This window comes from Amaranthus tricolor, chromosome 2 (assembly GCF_026212465.1).
Source record: "Amaranthus tricolor cultivar Red isolate AtriRed21 chromosome 2, ASM2621246v1, whole genome shotgun sequence".
NCBI classification, from domain to species: Eukaryota; Viridiplantae; Streptophyta; class Magnoliopsida; order Caryophyllales; family Amaranthaceae; genus Amaranthus; species Amaranthus tricolor.
In genome coordinates, this window is record NC_080048.1 from 11,231,268 (window position 1) to 11,254,965 (window position 23,698).

General features: G+C 35.6%; 2 protein-coding genes across 2 annotated transcripts; both read left to right on the top strand.

Annotated features, from left to right (window-relative positions):
* Positions 1–368: 368 nt before the first annotated feature.
* LOC130802696 (uncharacterized mitochondrial protein AtMg00810-like) lies at positions 369–8,748 on the top strand. The gene is made up of 3 exons (XM_057666726.1): positions 369–4,846; positions 7,090–7,383; positions 7,576–8,748. The coding sequence occupies exons 2-3, from the start codon at positions 7,137–7,139 to the stop codon at positions 7,671–7,673; spliced, it is 345 nt and encodes a 114-aa protein (XP_057522709.1). The 5' UTR covers positions 369–4,846; positions 7,090–7,136; the 3' UTR covers positions 7,674–8,748.
* Positions 8,749–10,158: 1,410 nt separating this feature from the next.
* On the top strand, positions 10,159–11,728 carry LOC130805511 (glycine-rich protein DOT1-like). Its single transcript, XM_057670285.1, has 2 exons — positions 10,159–10,245; positions 10,830–11,728. Exons 1-2 carry the CDS (start codon positions 10,173–10,175, stop codon positions 11,726–11,728), a joined length of 972 nt encoding a protein of 323 aa, XP_057526268.1. The 5' UTR covers positions 10,159–10,172.
* The last annotated feature ends 11,970 nt before the right edge of the window (positions 11,729–23,698 follow it).

Consider the following 23,698-nt stretch of genomic DNA (forward strand, 5'->3'; position numbering starts at 1 on the left):
GAAAATTATTTTATATGGTATTGATAAAGCGTGTTTGCAAAAGAAAATGATTTGTAGGATGTAATTAATGTCTCCTACCATCATGTGTACGTGGGTTACTCTATGGAATCTAGCTCAGACTGTTTGGCTGTAGGTAAATGAAGGTTAGAATCCGGGCAGAGAGAAATTTTGTGTAAATATAGTTATAATGTTTCCTTTTCGCCATAGTTTTATGTACTAAAATTAAGTTATATAAATATGTACTCAGCATAAGTTGACTATGTGGTTTTGTTCTTTGAACCTGTCCTGGTAGGGGACAGATTTTGAGATCAACAAAGTCTACGGTAGCTGAAACCGTAAAGATCAGTAATCAACAAAGTAATTACATCCAGTCATATAAAAGAATGTTGGTAAAAGAAATCTTTCATCTAAAATTATTTTAGCACTTATTTTGGATTATTGGAGAAAAGATTCCACCCTATGAGGTGATGTAATTTTGGAATGTTTGGCGCCTGTGCCATTGGCTGGTTGATATTTTAAAATATTGGTTTTAAACTTGCAGGGTGACTTTAAGTCAAAGGAAAATTTTTGGTTTATCCGATTCACAAATGAAACTCTGCCGGATTTTTTGCAGAAATTCATATGTTCTAAATTGTTTCAAATGATTTTTATAATGTGATTTCTTTACATCTTTCATAGTTTGTAAACTGTGATATTTAAATTCTTTGATAAATGTCGAGTGGATGATATAATAAGTTGAGTAATTGATTATATTATCAACGTAATAGCCCGATATAAGTGTTAAGCTTCCGTGTTGGTAACACCCCGAGATTCTCTGACGTCATTAATTAATATTTTAATGACTTTTGGGTATTTTATAATTATATTAAATTAATTTAGAAGTAGTTTTAATAAACTCCTTTCATATACGAATTTAAATATTGACATATATTTATATTAAAAATACAATCACGATTTCTAAATAAACAGGTTCGAATCAAAATAATTATTTTATTGAAATGTGTGAGCACACGAAGGTGAGTTCTTAGTTGGGCCTCGCAAGAAGATGAACCAAGATAAACAAATAAATAAATAAGTGTATAAATTAAATAAATAGGATGAGTTAGAGTTTTAAGGGGGTATTACTCCCTCCCTCACTCAATTCACACGCCTCATTTCCCTCTCTTCTCTTCTATCTCACATCCATTTCCCTCACGGTTCAGCAGCAGCCCCAGCACTACCAGCCACGCCTCCGCCATAGCTGCCAGCAGCCACCAATAGGTTGCGTTTGCCTCCTCACAGAAGCAGCCGTGGCTGCGTTCTCCCCCACCAACATTAGCTCAGCTGCACCTTAAATAGTCACATAGCATTATTGTGCCGCCAGCAACTGGTTGCTGGGCATTCGTGTCTCTCCTCCACCACCTGGCAGCAGCAACTGCTGCTTTGCGTGCCCCAAACAGCAGGCTGTGACGCCAAGGCAGCAGCACCACGCGGCCTTTCCTCCGCCATTTTCGTGCTCCACACCACCACACCACCTATACCCTCACCCTTTTCTAGTTTCTCCATTTGAGCCATCTTTTCTCTTTTCTCTAATTAATTTCTAGTTTTATTTGAAGTTTTATGAAGTTTATGAGTGAGGTGTTGATTTTTGTGTTATTTTTATTGAATCTTTTTGTGGGTAAGAATTTGATTGATGAATTAAACATGTTTATGACTTAGGGTTTGAAGTGTGATTTGAAATTATGGGTTGTGTGTTGATTTGTATTAGTTTCTTTGAATCTTAGTATGGGTAGTAATTAAATGTTATCTTTGAACACGAAACGATTAGGGCTTGGATTTAGAGATGAATTTACCAATGATGTGTGTGTTATACTATATTTTGGTGATGATTGATTAAACAACTTTAAAAGTTGTTTTAAGATTTGGTCGATTGGTTATTATTGTGAATAATTAGTAATGGTGATGATGTTAGTTGACTATGAAAGTGATTTTGATTGATTAAATTGGGAATAATAGTTACTAATTGTTGTGGTTTGATTGTTGTAAATTACAAATACCCTTATTAGGTTGTTATTGAAGTTATAGATACATGATATTGGTAAGCCAAGAGCATAATGTCAACTTATCGTCGATGGTTGATAAAGTTATTTGTCGTGTTGTTTTGATTATAGTTCTTAATAGCTTTGGAGAATGTAACAAATGATGTCCTGATACGATAACTCTAAGATTTGCCTTATCGTTATATTAATATTATATTAAAATTGTAAGATTTAGTTGTGATTAGTTAGTTTTGGGTGATATGCTCAAAATTAGTTAATGTAAAGAAACGGTTCACACATACTTCTACTTTAAATTGATGGAAAGACTTATGTTGTGTTGAGTTAATGATTTTGACTTGTATTGAATGAGTTGTGTGAGTGCTAGGGTAATCGGAAACTCATGTTGAATTGGTGATAGCGGTTACTTTGGTATTTAGTTTGGTATGGCAAAGTAGTTAAGGGAACTTATTAGTTCTACTCATAACTTATATAGGTGCTCATTTTGTAAGAGGAAAGTAGAGCCTTAGTCGGGTGATTTTGTGACTTTTGATCGTGTAGTGACGCTTATAGGTACGTACACGCAGTAACGAACCCTTATATGCAATTTTATTTAAGACATTATTGTTTATTATAATAATATGCACTGCATCAAAACTATGAGATACTAGTGAGTACGCCTTATACGAAACGCTATCGACTATGAAATCCTTGCGCTTAGAATAGTTATAGAGAATGAAAGTGTTAGTAGGAGGCGGGGACCACCCCTTATTTATTTAAGAATTAGATTATGCTTTAATTGGAGTTAGAATGACTCCTTTATAGGTTAATTTCATATTCTATTGAGTGGCTGAGTGGGGTTTGGCGCGCTGCTATCCCAGGGCGCTCATTAATAGTCGAAAGTGGAAGTTATTCCCATCCGATAAAGTATTAGATTATGATTAGCTAGCGTGACTCAACTGGATTATGTCCGGTTGATTTATTAGTCCCCTAGGTGAGGTTCGACGGGACCACCGTAAGAGGGGTATGAGCATGCTTGGGTCATTGGGCGCCGGATGGCCGATACCGCCCATTGACTGAGGTGTTACCATGCGGGCCTTGCAAACCCCAATATGGTGGCCTCTTCACTGGTTTAGTACCCCAGTGTGTTATTTTTCCCGAAGATAAGACCCGAGAGGGTCAGCTGGAAGGGGCATGAGCTTGTACTTTGCCATGGGCGCCGGATGGCTGATAACGCCCTTGGCCGTGTCACTATGCCAAGAAATGGAGAAAAATCCACAGATAGAAAGTTATTTAGTGATAGAAAATTTATTCATCGATCGAAAGTTATTTAATGATAGGAGGTTCATTCTTTGATAGAAAGCTTACACATTGATAGAACGTTTACTTTTTGATAGAATATTTACTCATTGATAGAACATCTACTTATTTATAGTATAGTTTATGCTAGTGAGAAGTGTGCCTAAGTTAAGTTACCTCAAGGGTATTACAGACTATGATCACACGTACCTTAAGATAAACAAGCTCTATAAGGTCGTGTGTTAGTTATCCTGTTAATGCCTTGGTTGAGTTGATACTATACGTGTTTTGCAAGAGTTTATGTTTGAAAAGAGGAGCGTGAAGACCTGAATTCTACCTAAGAACGCATGGTTTGGGTTAGAAAGGACACAATGAAATTAAGAAGTATAAGTGACCGATAAACGGTTACTATCTGTGCTTGCGTTTTATGAAATCATCTTAAGTTATTTTATGATATAATTCTATCTAGTAGTTACTGACGTGTACATGTTTGTGTTTATGTTTATGTTTGATTGTTGATGACTTTCTATGATTGTCCTGCTATGACACATTGGCCTTTGGTCTAATGTCGAGCAGCAGGAGGATCATAGACAGGCGTAGCAGGTACTAGAGCTTCTTTTTGCATTGCATCGCATTTGGGGAGAGTGATGAGGGCGAAGCATAACCGGTGTCATACCGCTATCTTTCGATTTTGTAGCTCTTGTTATCTTTTGTAAACTTTGGTTGTATATGTTTTGTTATGAGGCCTTGTGTCCTCCCTCGTATATTTGTGTTTCCGCTGCGTAATTTATAACTCTGTATGGTTTTAAGGAGTTAAGTGTTTTTTTTAAAACGCAAACGTCGACACTGGAACCACGATCCATGTTTAGCATGTTGATTTGAGAAGCCGGGGACGAATCATTCCACCGTGACGTAGTTTTGATAGGTCGTTGGTGCCTTTACTTTATTAGCTTCTTAATAACTTTTTTTTTTCTACAAAAGCGCACAGTTTTAAGGCTGATGTTGCCGAAATTCCACTCACCTTTTTAAAGTTAATATTTAACGTTTATCTAAATTCTATTCCTTTTTCTTTAATGTAACACCCGAATTTTCTCCTGTCCTTTACGGTTTTGGTTTCGTTAAGGGGTCGGAAATTCTGGGGTGTTACAGTGTTAGTTTAAATTAATTTTGTTTAATCAGATGGTTAGTTTTGGGTTGTTACAGCATTGTTTTATGAGATCTTACGCTTGCGTTGTTTCTTTGGTGTTTTATTTCATTTCAGGATCTAATCATCAAAAAACGAGCACAAACTAACCCCTTTTGTTACATACATTGCTCACCTGAACGCCGAGGGCTCAAAGAAGTGAAACATCATGAGCCAAGCCACAAGAACAAGCCAAAAGAAGCCAAAGTAGACAAACTCGACCAGAATTAGCTCGAGCCAAGGTTGCTCGAGCATTTCAGAAGCCTTGGTTGTGTTGTTTATGGTTTAAGATAGAATTTTCTATCATGTGTAGTGTCATTGAATTGAGGGCGAGACTCGACTTTTAACGGTAATCTATGTTTTAAAATTAAGTTATCTCTATGAGAATAGGTAGATACTTTGATTGGAAATGTTGAATGTGCACTTCATGTCTTAATTTATGCTTAGCTCCATGAGAATAGGTAATTTTGTATGATTTAGGAAGCTTTTGTTGCTCGAGAGAGAACATTAGTATTTATGATACGTTCTTCCGCATAACAAAACATCCATGATCTTAGGCTAAAGTTTAGTAAACACTACTTTGGTGAGAAAGCCTAGTCTATGCCTCCTTAGCTTATTGATCATTTTATCCTTGCTTTAGTTCATTGCATCCTTATTTACTGTTATGCTTCATTTTCATTAAGTACTTTTAAATGCTTGCTTTAATTATTTCCATCACCAACATCATATTATACATTTTCGAACACACTAATCGATCGAGAAACTATTGACTTAACCCCCACTCCCTGTGGATTCGACCCGTACTTGATGACGTACTACGCTACACCGTGCACTTGCGGTATTACTATTCAAGGACGTAAAGTCCTGATCAGGCCCGTATCTCCTAATGGCCAACACATGAAAGTATTCCGTTTTAATAGTGACCCATCTTGTAGTTATTCACCTTCAGTCCTTAATCAGGCTATGGCCTCTTTATCTGCATCTCCCGATGCACAATATTACATGGATACTGGAGCTACATCCCACATGACCTATCCTCAAGGTACATTAAATAACTATTTTCCTTTAAAACATCATCATAATAATGCTATTCTTGTTGGTAATGGTCACATGATTTCAGTTCATGGTTACGAGCATGCGCAACTACATCCCTCCCTTTCCCTTGATAATGTACTCCATGCCCCTAAACTCATCAAAAATTTAATTTTTGTGCGCAAATTTACAAGTGACAATAATGTTTCCGTTGAGTTTGACCCTCTTGGTTTTCCTATTAAAGCTTTGGGTACGAGAAATCAAATTCGTTGATGTAACAATACGAGTGAAATCTATCCTTTTTCCTCTAGAAAATCACCTAACACCACTTCCCCTAATATGGTTTTTTTTACTGTTTCTACCAGTATTTGGCACTCCCTTTTAGGCCACCCTGGAAATGATATATATTACAGATTAAATTGCCTTTCTTTTCTTCCAATTCTTATAGTACTATGCCTTTTGATATTTTTTTGGGTTATCCTTCTTCTCATCGAGGCTACAAATGTTATGATCCTTCATCCCACAAAATTATTTTGTCTCGCCATGTAGTGTTTGGTGAGTCAGTGTTTCCATTCACAAAACTTTCCTCCTCTCCATCCACTACTTATGACTTTCTTGATGAAAACATGCATCCTTCATTTATCCAAGCTATCCATCCCACTTCCCTTCCTTCTGGGCCACCATCTCCGTGTCAGCCCACTCCTCTCAGGCCTGCTCATCACGAGCCAAGGCCTGCCTCTCCTAGATGACCTAATCCTCCTCCTATCTCCGCTGGGAAGCCTCACGCCCCCAGTACAACCCTCCACCATAGTCTGCAGCCTTACCAACCTCCCCCTCTTCGCCACACCATCTCCCAAACGCCACTTCCCCTGCCACCCGACATGTCTACTCGTAGTCAACACGAGATTTACAAGCCTAATCCTAAATATTCTTCTCAAGCTTTTCCTGTCATTTCTTCTTCCCCATCTTTAGTTCCTAAAAATCGTCTTAGTACCCTACATGACTCGAATTGGAAATGTGCCATGCAAGAAGAATATGATTCTTTAATTGAGAGTGATACTTGGGAGCTTGGACCTCGTTAGTCTAATGCCAATATTATTTGTTCTTTATGGATTTTTCGGCATAAGACACATTTTGATGGGTCTTTTGTGCGGTATAAAGCTCGTTTGGTAGGAGATGGTAAGTCTCAGCGAGATGGTATTGATTGTGATGAGACTTTTAGTCCGGTTGTCAAACCAGCCTCTATTCGGGTTGTTCTCAGCATTGCCATAGCAAAATCGTGGTCCATTCATCAGCTGGATGTTAAAAATGCGTTTCTGCATGGTCACGTTAATGAGATGGTATATATGCATCAGCCTATGGGTTTCCGTGATCCTATTAACCCAGATTATCTCTGTCGGTTACGGAAATCTCTATGTAGCCTTAAGTAGGCCCCTCGAGCTTGGTATCAGCGTTTTGTCGATTTTGTGACTACTAGTGGCTTTCGAAATAGCATTTGTGATAACTCCTTGTTTATTTACTCTAATGGCCTTGATGTTGCTTACTTGCTTCTCTATGTAGATGATATTATCCTTACTGCTTCTTCTGATGCTCTTCGGTTGTTAATCATGGCTAAGTTGAGTGCTGAATTTGCCATGAAAGATCTTGGATCCTTGAGCTACTTCTTAGGGATTGCAGTGACACATAATGCTCAGGGCTTGTTTCTTTCTCAGTCTAAATATGCTGCAAATATCTTGGACCGTGCTGGTATGACTGATCGCAAATATACTCCTACTCCAGTTGCTACTACCAGTAAGCTTAGTGCCTCCTCCAACGCTCCTTATGCAGATCTTACTCTGTATCGTGCTTTTGCAGGTGCTCTTCAGTACCTCACTTTTATCAAGCCCGATATTTTTTATGTTGTACAACAGGTCTACCTGTTTATGCATGATCTAAAAGTTGAACATATGGCTGCCTTTCATCGCATTCTTTGGTACCTAAAAGGTACTCTTGATCATGGTTTTCAATTTTATAAATCTCCCATTTTCTCCTTATTATATTATACAGATGCTGATTGGGGTGGTTGTCCTGATACTCGTTGCTCCACCTCTGGTTATTGTGTTTTTCTTGAGGACAATCTCATTTCTTGGTCCTTAAAACGATAACCCACCTTGTCAAAGTCTAGTGCTGAAGCAGAGTATCGTGGTGTGCTAATGTTGTTTCTGAGACATGTTTGCTTCTTAATCTACTTCTTGAGTTGCGTTGTCGTCTTACGAAGGCCACCTTGGTTTATTGTGATAATGTCAGTGCAATCTATCTTTCTGGCAATCCTGTTCACCACCAACGCACCAAAGACATCGAGTTGGATATTCATTTTGTTCGAGAAAAGGTGAAACAAGGTGAAATTCTTATTCTTCATGTTCCTTCTCGATATCAGACTGCAGATATTTTTACTAAGGGTCTTCCTAAGATTTTTGTTTGTTGACTTTTGTGCCATTCTTAGCGTCCGTAAACCTCCCGATTCGACTGCGCGGTGTGATAGAGTAGGATATTTTAATATTTGATAGAATAAAATATTTACATTATATTATGTTAATATTCCTAGAATATATTGTGTAATATGTGTTATTCTAGTTGCCATACTTAACTTATTCTTGTATCTATTTATACATCTCAAATAATAAAAAAGGCGAAGCCAAAACATTCTAATAGTTGTTGCATCATTATTTTCTAATAGATAGTAACAAAAGCGTGAACCAAAATGGTCGATGGTTTGTCATGTACGCTATACCGACTAAAAACCAACCAAAATAGTCTTTGTAGTAAACTTTTTATATCTATTTATTTTTTAAAACTTTTACTTCTCTACTTTGAACCCATTTAGCGGCAACAGAAGAGTATTGTTGGGTTGGAAATCTTAGGTCGTATGGTATGATCCACAAATATTCTAGTTTAATATATTTCGTCTAAATGTACAAAAAGATCTTAATTTTTAATTATTAATATTTATAAATGAATCAAATTTTATATTTATATATAATAAAAAAATATATCGAATAATGTTGATAAAAAAAAATATTTGTGTATCTAATGAATTTCTAACTTGTGCTTTTACCTTTAAAAACTTTTACGTGTCGATAAGATTAACCTTTTTCGTACATATCATACAAATCATTTGCACTAACTGCGAAGCAGAGAGAACATACGAACACAAATTAGAGAGACAGATGAAATCCATGCAGCAACACCAAAACTAAACGAGCGACACTTTTCAAGTTAAAGAAGATACCACGTTTAATACTGATGTCTGACGTTGACATTGACCACGTGTAAATCCGTTAACACCCTAACGACTTAGAATTCTGTAACATCACCCATTCACTGACAGAACATATATCATTGCATGAGTAGATCATGATACCACAAATTTGTCAATTGTCAACGCCCCCAACAATATTACTTCATCTACTCCTACTGTCCAACTAAATTTGAATATATATATATATATATATATATATATATATATATATATATATATATATATATATATATATATATATATATATATAAGAAAGTGATTTTTAAATAAAGTATGAGAAGTATATAAGAATAACTCGTTTTGTATGAGAACGTTCTATTATTGGACGAGTTCATATAATTATTCCATTTCTATAATTGATTATTTTGAAATGGTAAGTGAAAACTTTAACACACTGAAAGTAAATAGGCCCACCTAATAGAAAATTGGCTAACCATAAAACTGTCTCATTTAAGAATTATGTGAAAAAAAAGAATGAATTATGTGAGTGATAATAATAAAGAGTTTATATGTGGGATTGAAATCAAAAGAATGTGACATGGTCTTTCTAAATAAAGAAATGATTTAAAATACGATTATCAGTATTCTAATTCTAATCTATAATTTTACATTTCTACGATCTAAGAAAGGCTAGCAATTTGAATCTTAAGTAGGATCATAATAATGGTGGATTCGTATGATCCTACAACGATCAAGAATATAGGTGATAGGATTATAATGTAATTCTACTATCCTACAATTCAACAATCCGAACCTACATGGATTATCTTGATCATTAGAAAAATTTTATACACTAACTTTTACTTTTATATATATATATATATATATATATATATATATATATATATATATATATATATATATATATATATATATATATATATATATATGAGTGAAAAATATAAATCACTATTATGATTATGAAAATTCAAGTACAAATGATTTGCATTTTATAATTATTAAAAGCATTTTTTTAATTTGTTAACATAAAGATAAAGTCAAATAAATCTTTATATAGAGCTCAAAACCTTAAAAATAACTAAAATGAACAAATATGATAGATAAGCAATTATACTACAACATATCAAACATATTTGTAGAATCTTATGATCCTAAAATCTGATTTTACATATCTCAATCCTTTCCTTAATAATTATAGATAGGATCCCGATTGCGAGTAACAAACTTGATGCAAAATAAATAAGACAACTGATAATATAGAATTTCATGCGCATTAAGTGGGACCGAGAAAATACGCCTATAAATTGGTATCTTTGTAGCCTAATTAGCATCTGTGTCATTTCAGTGATTAGCCTTTTCTATTTCTCTCAACAAAAACAAAAACATGAAGTTCAAGACGTTTATTGTGCTTGGTCTTTTGCTTGCTTCGGTTCTTCTCATTTCTTCCCCAGCTAGAGGTTACTATTATTTTGTCTTATTGTTAACGATATCTCAATATAATTTTACGTTATTGCATGTACTAATTAATCAATTAAAATAATGGTTTTATGATGTAAAATCACAAATAAGTAAATATATATGAATTATGTTTACGTATTATATATGATCGATTACGAGAATAATCATATGGGACACAGACATAAATATGAAAAATATATATTACTTCCTTCTATACACCTTAAGAGTCTCATTTGACTTTTTACGGATTTTAAGGAGAGTCAAAAGTGGGACTCTAAGGGTAGGAAAGAGAGTGGTATTATGGGTTTTTAATGTAAGGAAGGAAAATTAGTATGAATATTAAGGACATAGAAGTCAAAAATTTATATCAAAAATAGAAATGAGACAATTAAGGTGACTTATCTATAAAAGAAAATGGGACATATAAGCTGAATAGGAGAGAGTATTAATATATGATGATTGACTAACGTTATATTATTAATATAATTATTTAACTAATCTACTACAGATTTTAAATCTAGAACAAATTAAGCACATTAATTCTACTGCACTTCATTGGAATTTTTCATGAATGCATTTATAGTGGATGGAGAGCTCGTAGAAGACTCGATTCAAGAGATTAACAAAGGAAGTGGAAAAGGAGGAGGTGGTAAAGGAAGTGGCGGCAAAGGAGGAGGAGGCCAAGGCGGCGGAAAAGGAGGTGGTGGTAAAGGTGGTGGTGGTGGACTAGAAGAAGATGAAGTGCCGGTGTTTGACCTAAACCAAGGTGGAGGAAGCAAAGGAGGAGGATCTGGAAAAGGTAAAGGTGGAGGCTCAAGCGGAGGAAAAGGTGGAGGAGGAAAAGGTGGTGGTGGTGGTATTGAAGAAGAACTGTTTGACCTTGATCAAGCAGGCAAGGGAGGTAGTTCTGGAGGTGGCAAGGGTGGAGGTTCTGGAGGAGGAAAAGGTGGAGGTTCTGGAGGAGGAAAAGGTGGTGGCTCTGGAGGAGGCAAGGGTAAAGGAGGTGGTGGTGTTGAAGAAGAAGAATTTTTGGACCTTAACCAAGGAGGATCCATAGGCCAAGGAGGCGGACAAGGAGGAGGCAAGGGCAGCGGAAGTGGCAGACAAGGAGGAGGCAAGGGAAGCGGACAAGGAGGAAAAGGTAGCGGCAGTGGCGGACAAGGTGGTAGTGGACAAGGAGGAGGCAAGGGAAGCGGACAAGGAGGAAAAGGTAGCGGCAGTGGCGGACAAGGTGGTAGTGGACAAGGTGGCGGCAAAGGAGGTGGTAGCGGCGGTCATGGTGGCAGCAAAGGAGGTGGTAGCGGCGGTCATGGTGGCAGCAAAGGAGGTGGTAGCGGTGGTAAAGGTGGCGGAGGAGGTGGGTCTGGTGGTGGACAAGGAAGCAGAGGAGGGGGGTCTGGTGGTGGACAAGGAAGTAGAGGAGGGGGTTCAGGAGGAAATAGAGGAGGTGGTGGTAGTGGAGGAGGAGGAGGATTGAACTAAACAGGCAAGTATTTGCATTTTTGTTAACGTTTAGAATATACTAATTAATTTATTTGAGTTTTAACTTTACTGTTACATTTAGAATTTAGTAATCTTTTAAGTTAACTTTACGTCTGGTATTCTAAAACACTAAATGATTTATACAAACTATTACTATTGATTTACATACTATTAATAATGATTTAGCATTCAATTAAGTGAGATAAAATCAACTTCTTAAATTGAAATAATCTAACAGTTTATTTAATTAGAATATTTAATTTTATCATCAATATTTATCAGTCTTATTATTTTGTCAAATTTATTTTGATATCATTTCGAATTCTTTTGCTTTATTAAATTGAGTTGTATCTAAATTATTATTTAATTTGTTGAAATTCAATTAGGTTGCGTAGGAAATGTAATCAAGGCCGCAGTGAAGAGGCTATGATAATTATAGAGTACGAGTATTGCATAAAGTAGTAGTAGGAGGAGTAAAAGAATGCAAGAATAAAGAGATGTAACGCAAATGTATCACAAAGAGGATGTCATGGTATGTAATAGGATAATATGAAATCTTAGTTTTTGTAACTCTAGTAAACGCACCATTACTTATGTGTACTAATGTAAAGCCCCCATATATATATATATTTGCGTTTACCTTTTTCCTCTTTTATATTTTCTTTTATACTAATAAAATGTGCCCCACGCACCCCCTTAAAAAATTATATTCGACTTTAAGGTGTTTTTGAACACATTCAAGAATATACATTGTCGAAAAAACAAAAATAAACAACATATGAACTCTGAACAAAAAAGTGCTATTATTCCTACTAAGTGAGCTACCTTTGCAAATAACAAGTCTTACAGCTTGGTAATACATGGAGTAGCTAGAAAATAGTGAAACTATACAATAAATATAAAATGTCAAGTTTATCTTCTGATTTAAAGAATTAAGCCTTGGAATAAGGACAATGTAAAATCAATCTATAAGAGAGCCAAATTAAAGAAAAGGACTTTGGTGCACATCGTCTAAGTAAACAAACTTGTACATAAACTGACATATACTTTCCCCTTGTTACATATATTTTCGTCTTATTGAACTACATTTAATATTAAAATCATCACATTAAACATGTAAATAAAAAAATTTAATATTAATAAATAAATACTTTTAAAATTCTAATGGTATATTTGAGTCTTTTTTATGTGGGCAAGTACATAGTTGACATTAATAGATTGAAATCTATTGAAGTTTTGACATTTCCCTTACAAAATGTAAAGACAAAACTGGATACCATCAAATACTGCTAAAATAACATTTTCTCAATCAAGCAAAATAACAGACAATTGAATGTTGTAAAATTGCAAAAGAAATACAACAATATGTAAGAGACATGGTAATTTAATTCAATTTTATGTTATTTACGTCAAAGGAAAGATCATCATTATGGTATTAAGTAGATCCTCAGACAAGTTGCAATCTAGGAATTAAAGCTCCCTTTTGTGCTGTAGATTGGCCTATTGTTGACACAAGCGATACTTTCTACATGCCTTTATGTACCCTTGCTTCAACATTCAGCTCCTCGCCGCATGTTTCTTTTTGGGTATATATCTGTTGCAATTAATTTCATGTTATCTATGTCCTATATATTAAACAATATTATTTATCAATAACAGAGGGACTAAAAAATTTTATCTTTACTGTCTGAACTGAGTGAGCTCTAAACTCTAAAGGTTTCAACAAGTGCAAAAAGTAGAGGTGATCAAACACCGGGCCAGGCCGAGAGGCAAAAATCTACCCATTGATGCGGGCCGGGCCGAAGTGCGGGTCAAAAAGTTCCTGCCCAAACCCGTACTTTGCGGGCCTATGTTATATATTATTTATATATAATTAAAAACACAAATTACAAATAATTAAAATAAACAAATACAATTGTTGCATATTATACATAATTTAAAACACAAATTATAAATAAGTGAAATAAACAAATACAATTGTTACATATTATACATAATATAAAACAAATTTAAAATGCAAATCATGAACACGCACTTTTTCGGGCCGGGCCGCGGGCCAAATCCCAAACCCGTCCCAAAAAATCGGGCCACTTATTTTCTACTCAAACCCGCCCATCGGGCCATATTTTGATACCCAAACCCTCACTTTTTTGTGCCGGGCCGCCCATGATCACCTCTAGAAAAAAGGATGTCTTCTGGTTTTCCATGACGAATCAGAAAGCTTAGACCGTGCTTTAGTAAATTCATTCTCAAGTCAGATAAACATTTAATCAGAAAATGTGCACGTAATGTTGTCATATTAAGACAAACGAGATATCTAATCCATATTTCTACTTGAAATGCCCTTTAATTGAAAGAGAATACAATACTATTAATAAGATGCTTCCTTTGATTAACTTCGAGAAAATGCAGGGCAAAAAGACGCCAGTGAGTTCTTAAAATTATACACTGAGAAAGCATCAACAAATTTTTACTTTAACTTAAAATTAAGTGGAAATAAAGCTTTGTCTCTCTTAAGTAGTATTCGCAAGCATAAATCAAGCATTAACATCAGTCAAAACTTCAAGCCAACCATATATGATGTGCATAGGTCACTGTCATTTAAAGTTAACCATACAGTTTAAGTGTTGGCTAACAAAAGTATAATTCACAACCTCCCAACCCCCCTCCCAATCTTAAAGACTGCACTCAATATTTTGAGAAAGAAAAGGGAAAACTAACCTCTCTATAGGGTCATCTTAGCTTGCAAAGCAGTAAGCTCTTCCTCTACAGTAGTCTGCTTCTTACGAGGTTTTTTTTTCAGTAGCAACGAGGGCATCGTCAAGTCAATCGAAGCTTCCACAGCTCCTTGTTAAGTTAGTGGGAGCTGCCATTGTTAGAGTCAAACAACTGAGGTATCTTGTTTATGATTAGCTCAGGCTTGTTTAGAAATCTTGATACAATGCGAGACTTAGAGCTCAGTGGATGATGCAATTGCGTGCCACATTTGAAAATTGGGGAGGAAGTTTTGAAATGTGAGCTAAGATCGATAACGTTCGAAATACATACCTTGATGAACAATAACAATTGTAATGAACTTAACAATGTTTGAAAGAAATTAAAATGTAAAAATGACACAATAATTTAAGGAGGTTCATCTAAGAATGGCTACGTCCTCCGTGGTGTGTAGTTCCTTGTTTATATTATTTCAATGGAGTAAAATCTTAATCTTACAAACAAAGCATTACAATCGAGTAAGAGAATAATAAAGGCTATGTGTTTAGACTTAGGGGTTTGTATTTGATGTGTTTAGATGAACAAAGGAGCTCCCTAGTTATAGGGGAGATCACATTAAGCAACATTCAATATATTAAAGCTCAGAATAAATGTCAATGAAACAGCTCCAAGAACTTGAAGAGTCAAAAACAGCATCCTAGGAACGTAAGAAGATCCACTCGACCAAAATAGAGACTTGCTCGGTCAAGCGACCTACAGGTAGCTACTGGATACATTCTGTTTATTTGCTCAACCCACTCAGGAGCTCGCTCGGTCAAGCGACCTGGTTGAGCAACCTTCAGTGTGCTTTCTGACAGTTTTGCTGCATAGTAGAGAATTTTCAATCAAACATTAACACTTCTTCATTAAGTCCCATAACTTCCATAGTTAAGTCATACTTCATCACCTTCATAACTCATGAATTAACCAAGCTTTAATCACCATCATAATCACAAACATTAAGTTATTAGCTTAATTCACCCATTAACCAATCCCATATGATTCCATCCCATTACTTACACATATGAGTGCACACATTAATTATGCACTCAAGTCATATTATTCTTAACAATCTCCACCTTAACTTGAGTTCACCCAAGTCAAAGCATTCATAAATGCACTTCATCTTACAAGAACATAAACAAGCATAAAATAACATACACACCTCATATGCCCCAAAGGGCATCATTTCAAGCAAGGAGCTAGACCAACAAAGTCAACACACAAATCAAACTTGGTTGTAGGCAATGGCTTTGTCATCATGTCAGCCGGGTTATCTTTAGTATCAATCCTTTTCAAAATCACTCTTTTGTATTCAACTTCATCCCGGATGAAATTATATTTGATATCAATGTGTTGGGACCTTCTATGAAATGTATTTTGATTCCTAGCCAAGTGAATTGCACTTTTACTATCACAATGCTCACTTACCGAACACACTTTGTTGCACATCTCACAAACTGGACCTTTGAGCCACTTTGCTTCTTTGAATGACTTGGCAACGGCTACGTACTCCGCTTCAGTTGTTGAAAGAGCAACCACATCTTGCAACGATGATTGCCAACTTATTGTCGAACCACCCAATGTGAACACAATTCCGCTTATGGATTTTCTAGCATCAAGATCACCTCCATAATATGAGTCACATTTTAAATACCTCAATAACCACTTTAGTGCCTCCCAATGTCCCTTCTCCGGACTAGACATGTATATACTTACCAAACTCACCGCATGAGTTATATCAGGCCTAGAACATACCATGGCATACATCACACTACCAACGGCACTAGTGTACGGATAAACACAATTATCATAAGAACTTCTAACATAATTATGTGAAATCATGAAAGAATCGAACCTCTTGTACCATTGCCTTGGCGATTGCTTCAACCCATACAATGATCTTTTCAATCTACACACATGACCTTCCTTACTGGCGACTTCAAAACCTTCCGGTTGCTTCATAAAAAATTCTTCTTCAAGCTCACCATGAAAAAACGCCATTTTCACATTTAATTGATGCAACTCCAAATCCTCTATCGCCACCAAAGCTAGTAGATCCCTTATAGAAGAGTACTTCACGACCAGTGAAAATACCTCATGAAAATCAACACGCTCAATTTGAGAGTATCCCTTTACTACTACCCTTGCTTTGTAGATGAGAGGAACACTACCAGAACGACCCTTCTTCCTCTTAAATATCCACTTGCACCCAACAATCTTCTTTTTCTTTGGTGCTTCAACGTTATCCCAAGTTTCATTCTTTGCAAGTGGTTACATCTCTTGCTTCATGGCTATCAACCATTTGCTTGAGTGTTTTGAGGCCATAGCCTCCTTGTACGTATTTGGTTCATGCAACCCTTCCACTTCGCTAGCAATGTTGAGAGCATATACAACGTAATCACACTCTTCAATGTACCTCCTTGGAGCCACGATTTTCCTTTTTGCCTTGTTGTGGACAAAGGAGGAGATCTTTGTTGAACATCATCATTTTTCATCTTCATCAATATTGGGAGGTTGAACCTCCGAATGTGCATCAATAGGATGAATTACAACATTTTCAATGGGCTTTTCTACACTAGAGACTAACATACTATTTTTATCAAATACAACATCTCTAGAGGTGATTATTCTTTTAGACTCATTACACCACACCCTATACCCATTTACACCCACTTCATATCCCACAAATATGCATTTTCTAGCCCTAGGTTTTAACTTTCCATGATTAACATGAATAATTTACCGGAGTGTTGTACCACACCTCTTGTGGTGATTTGAGTTTCAAGGCGATATGAGGTGAGCGATTGATCAAGTAACATGTCGTAGCCACCGCTTCAGCCCAAAATTGCATCTCCAATTTAGCCTGGTTTAGCATACAGCGATCCCTCTCCAACAATGTTTTGTTCATCCTCTCTACAACACCTTTTTGTTGAGGACGCCCTGCACAAGTTTTATGTCTCACAATACCTTCACTAGCATAATATTCAATAAATTTGTTATCAACAAATTCAAGACCATTATCAATTCTCAAGGTCTTTATGTTCCTACTAGTCTTCTTGTTAATCATTTTCTTCCATTCCAAGAAAACATCAAATATTTCATTTTTATGTTTTATAAAGTAACACCAAACTTTTCTTGAGAAGTCATCAATAAAGGTCACCAAGTAATTACAACCACTAAGTGAGAGCTTTCTTAAAGGCCCCCACAAATCGGAATGAATGTAATCAAGAATTCCCTTAGTGTTGTGTATGGCGGGTTTAAAACTAACCCTCTTGTGTTTCCTATAAACACATTGTTCATAAAAACCCATGGTTCCCGAACTTTTATCCATCAAATAAACCTTGTTTAGAAATTTTATACATACCTCTTTCTCCCATGTGACCAAGTCTCAAGTGCAAAAGTTTTGTTTCTTGATCGGCCATTGTGTTTGTGGAAACATTCATCGAGCCGGAAATAGTTGAACCTTGAAGAACATACAAACTCCCATTCATCTTCCCCTTCCTCACCACAAGTGACCCTCTAGCAATCTTCATAACTCCACTTTCACAAGTGATCTTACACTCGATCTTATCAAGAGTGCCTAAAGATATGAGTTTCTTATTCAAACCCGAAACATGCCTCACCTCCGTGAAGGTTTTCATCTTCCCATCAAATAATCTCATTTTCACACTCCTAAATCCAACAACCTTACATGTTATGTTGTTTCCCATGGTAATATTTCTCCCATCAACACTTTCATATGTTTGGAAGAAAGTTTTGTTGGGAGTCATGTGGAATGTGCACCCCGAGTCAAGAATCCATTCGTCACTATCTTTGTACCCATGGTAATATTATTTGTTCATTATGGATTTTTCGGCATAAGGCACATTTTGATGGGTCTTTTGTGCGGTATAAAGCTCGTTTGGTAGGAGATGGTAAGTCTCAACGAGATGGTATTGATTGTGATGAGACTTTTAGTCCGATTGTCAAACCATCCTTTTTTCGGGTTGTTCTCAGCATTGCCATAGCATCGACATTACTAGTTGCGTTCCTAGCGCTATCAGCACTAGCATTTTTCTTTTTCCATATCAAACAATCCTTCTTGATGTGGCTTTTAAGCTTACAATAGTTGCAAGTCTTATTTTTGTTAGGCCCCGTGACTTCGACCTCCCTTTACCCTTGTTTCAACCCCACTAGTGGAAACTATCTCAAAAGTCCTCCCTCTCACAAACAATTCATCACTCGAGCCACCCTATGATTTTTGTGACAATTTTGTATTAATGAGATCCCTTTAAGTTAAGGAATTTTTCACATTGTCACTACTCAAATTTTATCTACCATAAATTAGAGTTTCTCTAAAATTCTTGTAAGATAGAGGTCGTAGAGAATATAAGAGGTAAATAGCCAATTATTCATCATTAAGCTTAATTTCAATATTTTGTAAATCCATAACAAAGAAATAAAAATTTTCTAAGTGTGGTTTTAAAGTTTTACCTTCCTCCAAGCGTAAATCGTAGAGTCTATTCTTCAAAATTAGCCTATTGGTAATACTCTTGGCCATGTAGAGTGATTCCAATTTCTCCCATATCCCCTTGGTTGTGGTTTCTTTAACAACCTCTCTTAGTAGTTCATTGGAAAAGCAAAGTTGGATTGCCGATGGTGCCTTTGAATCAATCTCTTTCCATCTTGCCGCAATCATTCCTTACGGCATTTTCTCTACACCTTCAGAGGCCTTTTGTACACCATTTTCAATCAAAATTTCCTTCATTTTGACTTGTCATAAGCCAAAGTTCACACTCTATCAAACTTCTCTATGTTAAGCTTTATTATGGACATGTTTCGCCACCAAAAAGACTTCTTATACCACCGTAAAAACAACCTTGGCTCTGATACCAATTGAAATGTGAGCTAAGATCGATAAGGTTCGAAATACCTTGATGAACAATAATAATTGCAATAAACTTAACAATGTTTGAAAGAAATTAAAATGCAAAAATGACACAATGATTTAAGGAGGTTCAGCCAATGATGGCTACGTCCTCCATGGTGTGTAGTTCCTTGTCTATTTTATTTTAATGGAGTTAAATCTTACTCTTACAAACAAAGTATTACAATTGAGTAAGAGAATAATAAAGGCTATGTGTTTAGGCTTAGGGGTTTGTGTTTGATGTGTTTAGATGAACAAATGAGCTCCCTAGTTATAGTGGAGATCACACTAAGTAACATTCAATATATTAAAGCTCAGAATAAATGTCAATGAAACAGCTTCAAGAACTTAAATAGTCAAAAACAACATCCTAAGAACGTCAGAATGTCGGGCTACAGCTAGCTACTGGATACATTTTGTTTGTTTGCTCGACCCATCCAAGAGCTTGCTTGGTCGAGCAACCTTTAGTCAAACATTAACAGTTCTTCATTAAGTCTTATAACTCCCATATTTAAGTCATACTTCATCACCTTCATAATTCATGAATTAACCAAGCTTAAATCAACATCATAATCACAAACATTAAGTTACTAACTTAATTTACCCATTAACCAATCCCATAGGATTTCATCCCATTACTTACACATATTAATGCACACATCAATTGTGCACTCAAGTCACATTATTATTCTCACAATTTTCATAAGTAGCAACAACACAAGTGTTTTTTCAAGACCAACAATTTCAATTAGGACATAAAAAATGAAATAAACATCTTAAGAACCAAAACCTACTATAATTAATTGAGTTATTTATTAATAATTATACGAGGTACTGAGAAGAATTTGGTCAAGTGGAACAGGGGATCATTAGTGAAGCCTTAAGAAAGACCAACTCACAATGGAAAATGGTCAAGTACGAAGCTTTGGCAATTGGTAGTTAGGCACAATGTAAAATGGTAAAAAAATAAAAGGTTTTATAAAACACATTTCTTCTATGCAACAATGGGTATACAAAAATCAATTAAAGCCTTAAGTGATGATAATTAAACAATACTTAATTTTTTAATTCTCTTTACATGACTAAATGTTTGGAACAACACATGAGATTAACTTTAGCTAAAAAATACAAAGCATTAGTAAATATTATAATCAGAGAATGTAGGAAGTAGCGAAAATCAAAACCCTAATGTCACAAATTGATAAGTTTTAAAGTAAATATCATACTCGATGAATGAAAAATCGAGATTCCTAAACCAACCAAGAAATTCTAGAAGAATTACAACAACAAATGAACACAAATCAAATCAACCAAAAATCAATAAAATTTGCCAAAGAAAATGTAAATAAAAAAAATCAATTCAAATAAATAATTATAATTTCAAGAATAAATCAACCAAATTAAATCAATCCAAAATCAATAAAATCATCCAAAGAAAATGTAAATAAACAAAAATCAATCCAAATAAATGATTAAAATTTGAGGAATAAATTAACCCAAAAAAAAACAATCTAAATGAATAAACCCTAATAAATGAACCCAAAATCAACCCAAATAAATAAAATGAGGAAATTAGGGATAAGAAATTAAATCGAAAAAGAACATGGTTACCTAAACATTATCATCATCAGAAACTTAGCAATAGAAGAAGCGATATCCATGTGATACAAGTGTATCCTGTATAATCAAGGAGAGGATAAAAGAGTATGATAAGCCTCTAGTGTAGGCCAGGGATCAGATGTAGAATTAAGAGAGGAGTAGAAAGCAGAGAGAATTAGAAAGAATGAGATTACTGTTATTGAATATGAATAATGAATACACTAATATTCATAGCCTTTTTATACTACAAGATGCTAACAAACTGACAGCTAGCAACTAAAACTAACACTTGGCATTGGCATACAAATACATCACGTGTGAAGCACACCTATTAAAAGACTATATCATATCCTCCCCCTATGAAAATTGACTTTTCCTCAAGTCTAGAGTTGATTAGAATCAGGATATTTTAGCTTCAAATGTAACAGCATCCTCCCAAGTTGCCTCATGAGCTGCAAAACCTTTCCAATGAATCAGATATTGAATGACAGCTTTATTTTGGAACTTTACTGATCTTCTATTAAGGATGGCTTGGGGCTGAATGTCTTCCAATACATCATGATTATGTAACCAATTTGGAATATGAGTTGCAACTGGTAGTGTGCCATGAAATTTTCTTAATTGAGAAACATGTACTACATCATGAATTTGAGAGTGTGTGGGAAGACTCAGTTTGTAAGCAACTCTGTCCACCTTGTTTAACACCCTAAAAGGCCCATAATACTTAGGAGCGAGCTTGTGATTTTCCTTAGATTGAACAAATTGTTGTCTATTCCTTTGTAGTTTTATAATACCTATCTCCAATTTCAAACTCCCTATTAGTTCTATGGTTATCAGCTTGAAGCTTCATTCTTTGTTGGGCCCTTCTTAAGTAGAACTTCAATGTAGAGATCATGTTTTACCTTTGTGTCAGACTTTTGTCCACAACTGCTATATTGGAGTTGCCATGTAAGTATGGTAGATGGATTGGTGGAGGTTGACTATAGACAATATCATAGGGTGTCTTTTCACTGGGCTTCTCACTAGTCATGCACCTAAGATATGTTTTTAGGCATCGATTAACTACCTTAGATTGACCATCTGTCTGTGGATGGTATGAAGATGAGAGCAAAAAGTTGATGCCACATAAGGAGAACAACCCTTTCCAAAAATTGCTAAGAAAAATAGGATCCTTGTCACTAACAATTGTCCTAGGCCAACCATAAAGCTTGAAAACATTATCCAAATAAGCTTGAGCAACATCCAAAGTAGAAAAAGGATGTGCCAAAGCCAAACAATGAGCATAATTGCTCAGTCTATCCACAACCACAAAAATGACCTCTTTCCCCATAAATTTAGGAAGTCTGATAATAAAATCCATGCTTATATCATACCATACAGCTTCTGGGACAGACAAAGGTTGTAAGAGACCAAGAAAAGCTACAGTTTTAGATTTAGAAGTTTGGTAAACCAAACAATTCCTAACAAAATTGTCTCACTTGCTTGTTAAGGCCCTTCCAATTAAAGACATTTTTAATTCTCTTTGTAGTCAAGTCCCTTCCCGAATGTCCACCCTCCGATGAAGAATGTTGCCAAGAGATCAGCTTCTGTCTTAATTGTGTATTAGGCCCAATCACAATCCTTTGATGTTTCCTTAAGAGAGCATCCGTGAGTTCAAATCCAGCATACCTCTATTGATCTTATAGTTCTTCAACAATAGAAATCAAATTCTTGTCCAAATGATAACTATACTTGATAAGGGATTCTAGATTAGTGTCAATTATGGAAAGTGCCATAAAAAGTATTAAAGTTCCTGATATTCTGGACAAAGCATCAACTGCCGAATTTTCCTTGCCACTATTGTAATGAATGTCACAATCAAACCCCATTATCTTGGACAACCAAAATTTTTGAAAGGGTGTGGAGATTTTCTGTTCTAGCAACCACTTCAAGGTGTTTTAGTCTATTCTAATGAGAAAATAAGTACCCATAAGGTATTGCTCCCACTTTTGTACAGCATGCACAATAGCAAGTAACTCCTTCTCATAGACTCATAATCTCTGCCACCTTGGTCCCATTGTCTTTCTTATGTAAGCCAAAGGTCTTCCTTCTTGCATTAACACTGCTCCAATCCCATGGCTAGAAGCATCGGTTTCAACAACAAACTATCTGTCAAAATCAGGGACTGCTTGGTTTGTGGCCTTAACTAAAGCTTCCTTTAATTGTGGCCTTATCTTTAACAGTTTTCCTATTAACCTCTCTATAGTCTACATAAAATCTTCAAGTACATCTTTCTTACCTACTAGTACTACTAGAGAAGCAAAAGGGCTATTATTGTTCTGTATAATTCCCTTGTCAAGCATTTCATGTATTGGTTGCTCAATGATATCCCTTTGTTTAAGGGGGTATCTACAAGGTCTAATGTTAACAGGACTTACCTCAAGAAGTAAGGGAATTTTATGGTCAAATACGCCTCTTAAAGGAGGTAAAGAATCAGGATCAGTAAAGATATCTTGAAATTTCTTTTTCAAAAGGTGCAATTCTAGCGGATCAGAAGCACTTTGATTACCCATAGCATTGAATTGAATATAATGCTCAAGGATTTTTGGCACCTGTAAAAAATAAAGTTGAGCTACTCCTGTAATCAATTTACAATAGAGTTGTCCCTCCAAAACCTTTAGCTTTGTTTGAGAAATGCCCTTTAAACAAAACTCTTGGTCACCTACATG